The following is an 8,203-nucleotide window of genomic DNA, read 5'->3' as shown; positions in this document are numbered from 1 at the left end:
CATCCCAGAAACCCTGTAGCCCCTCCTCAGTTACCAGCCCACACAAAACTGGCCTCCCCCTCCACAGGGAGTTGCTCCTCTCCTCCCCCGCCCATCCCACATCCCCCAGACTCTTCTCAAATACCCCCCTCAAAGGGAACCTCTATAATGACCTGAGACCTCCAAGACCTTCCTTAGATACCCCTCACAGGGAGCTGCTCCCCTACTCCATCAGGCTTATCCCAGCCCCCCCACCTCCTCTCTGTTGCCCCCAAACCCCTCCTCCTCCCAGGCCCTCCAGCTTCCTGTAAGTGTTCTGAGCCCTCCTGGCCTTCCTCAGATGCCCCAGCAGGGAGCTGCCCTCCCATCAAGCTCATCACAGACCCCCATCTTCTGAGACGCCCCCCCATGTCCACTGCTTAGCCCCCTTAAAATCCTCACATTGACCAAATCAGGGCTAGGTGGGGCCCTGGGGCCCCTTCTCTTTGGGGGCAGCTTGAGTCCCCTGCTCCAACCCCCAGATGGCTGAGTCCGATCCTGGGGACAGAAACTATGACAACATGCTGAAGATGCTGTCTGACCTCAACAAGGACTTGGAGAAGCTGTTGGAGGAGATGGAGAAGATATCTGGTATGGCAGCCTGAGGAGGAGCTCCAAGCTCCTCCCTCCTCCCTCCTCCCTGCTCCCTCCTCCCTCCTTTCTCCCTCCTCCCTCCTCTCCCCCTCCTCCTTCCCCCTTCCTTCTTTTCTCCTTTCTCTCCCCCTCCTCCTTCCTCTGTCCCTCCTCCCTCCCCTCCTCTCTCCCTCCTCCCTCCTCTCTCTCTCTCCTTTCCCCCTTCCCCTTCTCTTTTCTTTCTCCCTTTTCTCTCCCTCCTCCCTCCTCTGTCCCTCCTCCCTCCCCCTCCTCTCTTCCTCCTCCCTCTCCCTCCTCTCTCCCCTGCTCCCCTCCTCTGTCCCTCCTCTCCCCCTCCTCCCTCCTCCATCCTCTCTGCTCCCTCCTCCCTCCTCTCCCCCTCTTCCTTCCCCCTTCCTTCTTTTCTCCTTTCTCTCCCCCTCCTCCATCCTCTCTCCCTCCTGTCTCCTCTCCCCCTCCTCCTTCCCCCTCCCTCCTTTCTCCTCTTTCCCCCTCCTCCTCTCTCCCTCCTCCCTGCCCTCCTCTCTCCCTCCTCCCTCCTCTCTCTCTCTCTCCTTTCTCCCTCTCCCCTCCTCTTTTCTTCCTCCTTCCTCCCTCCCTCCACCCTGCCCCTCCCCTCCTTTCTTCCTCCTCCACTTCCCCCCTCCCTCCCTTTTCTGCTCTGCTCACTGTGTCCTGGGCCCCATCTCCCTGGGCCCTCTGGGATTACTGATCCTCTCTCTGTGGAATCATTTACTTAGTGTTGATGCAAACTCAGCGTGAATCTTTTAAAGGAAACTGAGACTGTCAGGTGTCCAGCAGAGAGGCCTGGGGCAGCAGCTGGGTAGTTCCCCAATTGCCTTCTCAGGGACAATTTGCAGGGTCACAGCTGTAGAATCTCGGGCTCTCAGTGCTGAGGACAGAGGACCAGCAAGTACATTCCAGGCATGAGGGACAGCTTGGGCAAAGGCCTGGAGGAGAGAGCTGATGGCGCCTAGCCTGGTGTGCCTGATATGTAGAGCAGAGGAGGGGGAGAAATGTAAACTGAGCCTGGAGAAGTAGGCCAGCACCAAACTGCAGGGCACTGTCAGTGCCAGACACAAGAGTTGGCATGGATCGGTGCTCGGGGTGGACCTACCTGCACTTGAGGACTGGCATTTTGGCAGCTGGGGAGAGGAGAGGCGCTTGAGCCTGGGGCAGGGCCTGAAGTCAGGCCACAGCTGCTGGGGTAGCTGGGAGGGGAGAGGGGCTCCGTACCCTGGGAGGAACCATTGGCAAGAGCTGGTTGTCTCAGGGAGAGGGAAGAGGCCAGGATGGGGCAGGGCTGGGGCCTGGGGGATCGGTTAGAAAGGACAGCTGTGAGAAAAACACAGAGGGAAGAAAATCCTGAACTCCATTGTGGCTGTGTTGAATTTGGGGACCAGTGGGACATTAGGAGGAGAAACGTATCAGTTATCAGAGGATGAGGCAAGAGGTTAGGGCTGGATTTGGGAGTCATGGGAGCCAGGGAGGTCACCAGAAGAGAGGGGGGAGAGAGAACAGAGGAGGACCCCAGTACCCTTGGGGATACCCGTGTTTGGGGCACCTAGGTGGCACAGTGCCTGGAGTCAGGAAGACCTGAGTTCGAATGGCGCCTGCTGTGGAAACCTGGGCAAGACTCTTATCTCTTGTGTGCCTCAGTTTCCTCACTTATAAAATGGGGATCCTAATAGCACCTGCCACCCAGGGTTGTTGTGAGGATCAAATGATCACATTTGTAAAGTGCTTGGCACAGGACCGGGTGGCCAGTCATCCCTTCCTTTGGGTTTAGCCCTCGTTGGCTCCAGCAGGCCCTTAACCCCCCAGCCCGGGCCTCCTTCAAATAAGCTGCTGCCTGAGCCGGCAGGCGCATCTCATCCAGCCTCCCTGAGCCTGGGGAGGGGGGGGCGGCTTGCCCACAGTCCGCTGGGACAGGAGACCAGGAGGCCAGGGAAGCAAGATTCAAACCCTCGTCTCCTGACTCCAGACTTCACCAGCCACGTTCTTCTGACTTTTCTTCCCTTTTCAGTCCCATTTTTGGAATATAGTCCTAGGTGTGGCTGTAAGCCTCTAACCCTGGGCCCTCAGGCTCAGAAAACAACCTACAAATGTGATTGTAATAGAATGGAGACCCTTAAGTGGGCAGCCACATGTGGCCATGGTGTACAGAGCGCTGGGCCTGGAGGCAGGAAGATTCCTCCAGAGTTCAAATCCAGCCTCGGGCACTTAGTAGCTGTGTGACCCTGGGCAAGTCACTTCACCCTATTGCCTCAGTTTCTTTATCTGTCAAATGAGCTGGAGAAGGACATGGCATAGCACTCCAATGTCTTTACCAAGAAAACCCCAGTGAGGTCATGGAGAGCTGGACACAACTGAACAAGTGTGCCAGACGCTGTGCCAGGGCCTTTAGAATGATTGGCTCATTTGGTCCTCACCGCAACCCTGGGAGGTAGGTGCTATTATTATCCCCATTTTACCGATGAGGAAACTGAGGCAGGCAGAGGTGAAGTGACTTGCCCAGGGTTGAAGTGTCCAAGGTTGTTCCACCCTTTCCAGTAGCCTTGACAATAGTGATTTCGTTCTTGTTCCCAGAGGAAGAGCCAGAGGTGGAAAGGTGTGGGGGTGGTGGGAGAAAGGGATGTGAGGCATGACCTGGGGCTGTAAGGGGAGGGGGGTGAGTCACTGCTCCCCAGCTCAGCCCCAGGGCTGAATCCGCATAAGCGCAGGGGTGCTTGGGGGTTGGGGGAGCCCCATCTGCCTCCCAACAAACTGCGATCTCGATCTCGAAGAAGCCTCCCCTCGGGCCGCCGGCCCATCTCTTTGGTTTGGTAAAGTGTGGTAGCTGGATGCCTTTGGGACTTCCAGAGCTCGGCTCCCCCGTGAGCTCTCTGGTGGGGAATGACTTTGGTCACTGCTTCAATTTCCTTCCTTCCCAGACCCTCCTCACACCCTTTGAGGCCTGCCCGACTGAAACTGGGCTTTCCTTCCTGCTCACCAGACTCCAAGTCTTTCTGCAGTCTTCCTCCTTGCCCGCAGCTGTGTCGTGTGGATGCTGTTGGCCCCCCATCCCGACCCCTCGCTTCCCTTTGGCTTCAGTCGTCCCATTGCCCATGTCCTTCTAGGGTTCTCACCTGCTTCCTGGGCTGGACTTTTCCCTGACCTCTCAAGGGGAGTGTTTGCCAAAGATCCGCCCTTCTCCTCTTTTCTTTCATTTCACTTTTCTGCCCTCATTGGTCTCATTCACCTTCATAGTTTAAGCTCCCAGGTGACCCCTAAACCTGAATCTCCCGCCATGAAATCTCTTCTCAGCTCCAGGCCTCTACATCCAGGAGCCCACAGGACACCTCAGCTCCTCATGTATCATTGCTTGGCCAGCCCGCTGGCACCGTCAGTGTCCAAAGTGGAGCCTGTTAGCGCCTTCCCTCCCTGTTCCCACCTGTGGCATTACCAGGCAGCCAGGCTCCCACATTCTTCAGTTGGACTTGATCCTGGACTACTTCTCCTGTCTGAGTGTTGTGGCTACTAAGTCCTGGCCAGCCCACAATGAGAGCCAAAGCCAGAGACACGGAAGGGCTTGGAATAACATCTAAGAGGGCACCCTTACTTTGTAAATGGCACAGAGCCAGGGTTCTCCCCAGGTGTTCTTACTGCATATCTGACGCTCCTCCTATCCCCTTCTACCCGGAGTGCTGGCACACCTGGAACGCATCACTTCTTCTCTCCTCTCCCTGCTCCCACATAAGGCTTTAGCACCAGGCTGCACTATTAGGGGCCTCTTTACTGGGCCGCCCAACTCCCATCCCAGGTCATCCCAGGAAGGCCTCCCAAGGCCATCCAAACTCCTTTTGCACCAGACCAGCTGCCCAGGCAAGGAGCTTGCATTAGACAGGTGAAGGGATTGAAAAAACTCTCTCAGGCCATACCCTGTAGAGATTAGGGCCTCTTAAGTGAAAGATGAGGAAAATACTGCCCTCCAAAACTCTTGCTTGGGCGTGGGGCTGGCCAGGCAAACATTTTTTGGCAAAGCCTCACTAAAGGCTTCCAGGAAGCCCCCAGGCAGCCACTGGCTTCCCTCTCTTACCTCCTCTGGGAAATGATGGGGGTGGGAGAGGGTTCTAAGCCAAATCTACTTTTCTGTGGAACACTGTGGGGGATAGTAATCTGTGTTGGCATCTTATTAGATTAAATTCTATGCTGGTAGGAACTGAGGTTTCTCTCTGTGCACCACAATCCAGAACAGACCTTGGTGGTTCTGTGGTCTCCGTAATGTAGGCATTTCCTCCAGCAGTGAAGGTGCTCTGTACCCATGCCCTCTCATCCTGTGTGGTGACTCACATCCACACCTTGCCACAGGTCCTTCACAAGGGGTCCTTCCAACATTCCAGGGCCCTTGCCTCTAGACTTCCTGACACAGATATCATGGATTCCAGTAGAGGCTATGGGCTGTCTTTGGGGTGCCTCAATCTCACTACATAACCAGCTTGTTTTCCCAGTCATACATCAGTCTGATGGTATCATTTACACCCCTTCTCCTGTACAGTTCTTCACTAGTAACCAGCTGAAGTCTCCTTGTGCCCACCATTTCCCACCCATTCCCAATGCCCTTTGGGGAGGGCCCTGCAGGGTTCAGAGACCATTGAGTTCCTTGATTCACTCCCCATTCAGCATCACTGAAACAATGTTAGTGACACGAGTATGATCTGGGACTTCAAGGCCCAGATTCATAGAATCCAATTCAGTTGATCCAGCTACAGATTTATTGAAAGTATAAATATTAATCTAGTGGGTGAAGGGTATGAAGGACTCAGGTGCCCTATTTCCCTTCTTGCCACCTAGGGTCTCAGTGCTGGCTCTGGAGCCGAGAGATAGGGGACTCTCTGTTTCTCAGGAGGATCCTGAGTGGCCCTGGGCAGTCTGGGGCTTTGAGGGTGGGAAATAGCCAGGATGAAGAGAAGAAAGGAAGGGTCCCAGGGCCTGCAGGGCCCGAGGTTGGCCCAGCTCCTTCCATGCATGGTCCAGTTTAAAGGGTGGAGCAGGACAAGGGGCAAGGCCAGCAGTGGGGTAGCTCGGGATGAAAAGGGAGGGTCCTGGGAAGTGCCCTGCCTCCAGCCTTAACCCTGTGTTCCTGCCATCCTCTGATGGAGCCACTCCCAGAAGTCTTCCCAAGATAGGCAGCCGGCTCCCCCCACTGCGCATTCAGCCCAGCTCAGCTAGCCCACATCAAGAGCTAAGGGCATCAGGGCATCTGCCCAGCCAGCCGTGTATATTCCATTCACTTGGTTGGTATTTGCTGAGCATCTCTCTGGTACCTGTGTATTATGCAGGTGAGATTTATGTAATACTAATTACAGGGTTAAACATTCCCCCCAGAGCAGTGATCCCCCCCCTTCTGTCCCTAGCGCTTAGCCTGGGGGGGTGATTTTTATTGCCTAGTATTTGAAGTGCCAGCCCTTCCTATACAGAAGAGAAGGGTCTATATTCCATGTGCATCCATGGGGAAGGACTGGGATGGAACAAGGGACAAATTAGATAAGAGAAAATGTAATATGGATAAAATGGAAGAGGGATAATGAGTCAGTATCCCACACTTGATTTCAAAATACCAACTTCCTAATAGGATGTGGGGGGATATTGCTAGACAGTAGTTGGTATGGAAAAAGACCTGAGGGTCATAGTGAAGCAGGAGCTCAATTGGAGTGCACTAATGGGCAGAAGTGGGGGTGGGAGGAGGGTGCAGTGCCACGTTGGGCTCAGCCAACCTTTCTTGCACTGAACTTTAGAGAAAAGAGAGGGGCGGCCTAGGAAGGCAGCAGGCCTCGTCAGGGAGGGTGCAGAGGGGATTCCTTCACTGGGCCGGAGGCACGGCCAGCCAGATGCCTTCCGCAGGGCCCCAGTTGCCAAGCATCGCACTGCAGGCGGCAGCTGTGCCCTACTGAGTCACATCTAAGCACCCTCCTGCCAGCCCGGCCGGCCGGTGTGCGTTCGAAACACCTGCCCTTTCCGCTGAGTGGCTGGTACCAATAGCGCTTCTTGCAAAGTGCTCAGCTCTCCCCACCTTCCAGTCTCTGGTGACAGGACGTAGGAGTCAGCAAGACTTGGGCTCGCATCCTGCTCCAGACATTTACTAGCTTGGTGACCCTGAGCAAGTTGTTTGATGTCTCTTGCCTCAGTTTCCTCATTTGTAAAATGAGGGGCTTGAACTTGATGACCTCAGAGCTTCCTTCCAGCTCTGCTCTATGAGCTGATTTTTTTTCATTTCCCCGAAGTGAGGCTCCCAGCCCCCTGGCTCCGACTCCTTTGGGCAGATGGCATGGAACCTGGATCCCTCCCTGTGCCTTTGTTGCTCCAGCCTGGCAGCCCTGCCCCTCCTAACACCCCTGTCTGGTCATTGCAGTTCAGGCGACCTGGATGGCCTATGACATGGTGGTGATGCGCACCAACCCTGCCCTGGCGGACTCCATGCGGCGGCTGGAAGATGCCTTCTTGAACTGCAAGGAGGAGATGGAGAAGAACTGGCAGGAACTGCTAAATGAAACCAAGCCCAAGCAATAGGCCGTTCCCTCCCTCCCCCTCCCCTGTGCCTCCGCGACTCGGCCGCGGTGGGAAGAGAATGGGGCCCTCGGTGGCTGAGAAGGAGGGACCCGATCTATAGTGTGTATGCACAAGTGCTCACTGCCCAGTGAAGGTGTTTTCAAGCGCACTCCGTGTCTGGTTTTCTCTCGCGTGTTTGTGACTTGTCAACACCGCGCCTTGTGGAGGGAGTCACAGAGGAAATGCAATCTACCCAGGCTTTCATCAGCTAATGTTTATTTGTGCCCCGAGCAGGCTTAAGACATAGGAGGGATGGAGCATGGAGAAGGACCCATATGCCTCCGTCCCTCAGACAGGGACAGAGAAGGCCTCGGTGCTGGAGGTGGGGACAGAAGGTCAGTTCGTTCAGTCACCCTTCCCTATGGGAAGCAAGGCCCCGAGGCTCCCCAGTTAGCTGCCTTCAGATCGTCACCCTCTTTGTCTGGGAAGCCAGTTTTGAGGAGAGCACAGAAGGGGAAACCAGGCATGATGGGAGGGACCCCCAGAGCTGACAGCAAAGGGGAGCAGGAGGCCAAGGATTCCCATGGAATCACAGGGCCTGCCCTCAGGCTTCATGGGGGGGTTGGAAGGGGAGGCTCCTTTGGGCTGGGCTGTCCCCTCGTCCACTCCTCTCCTCCCCCACTCTGCGAGTCTCTTGTCCAATACCCTTAGGGCCCTCGAGGAGCGGAGATGTCTTGTGTCTATAGATTCAGACCGAGCTTCCTTCCCCCTTCGACACTGGCACCCAGCTCATGTAGCAGGAGCCAGGTAGGGGGCATTTCAGCATGCTTCAGGAGGGAAGAGGTTCTAAGCTTTCTTAGGGGGTACCCATGTCCTTGCACAGGCCACTCAGGCTGCCCCCCTCCCCTGACTCTCCAATGCCATTAGGGCAGCAGAGCTTACAGTGGGGTCTGTAGTGGCGTCAGGGCAGGGAGGGTCAGGGTAAAAGGACAGAGAATACCCTTGCCCCCCATAGGGAAGGGCTTCAGCTCGCGTACCTCAAACCGTGCTGTTCCCTCAGCCA

The 8,203-nt window shown here is 55.7% G+C and overlaps 1 protein-coding gene across 3 annotated transcripts in view; it reads left to right on the top strand.

The window, feature by feature from the left end:
* The window catches only part of SYCE3 (synaptonemal complex central element protein 3), a 7,981-nt gene extending 672 nt beyond the window's left edge, over nucleotides 1-7,309 (top strand). For all 3 annotated transcript variants that reach the window (XM_027854409.1, XM_027854408.1, XM_027854407.1), the window contains exons 2-3: nucleotides 501-609; nucleotides 7,004-7,309. In XM_027854409.1, the coding sequence (XP_027710210.1) occupies nucleotides 501-609; nucleotides 7,004-7,161 (267 nt within the window). In that variant the 3' untranslated portion in view covers nucleotides 7,162-7,309. The remainder of the gene's footprint in view (nucleotides 1-500; nucleotides 610-7,003) is intronic.
* Nucleotides 7,310-8,203: the final 894 nt, after the last annotated feature.

Source organism: Vombatus ursinus, unplaced genomic scaffold, assembly GCF_900497805.2.
Source record: "Vombatus ursinus unplaced genomic scaffold, bare-nosed wombat genome assembly UNPS02010394.1, whole genome shotgun sequence".
Taxonomy (NCBI): Eukaryota; Metazoa; Chordata; class Mammalia; order Diprotodontia; family Vombatidae; genus Vombatus; species Vombatus ursinus.
This window is presented reverse-complemented; position numbering and strand designations above follow the sequence as displayed.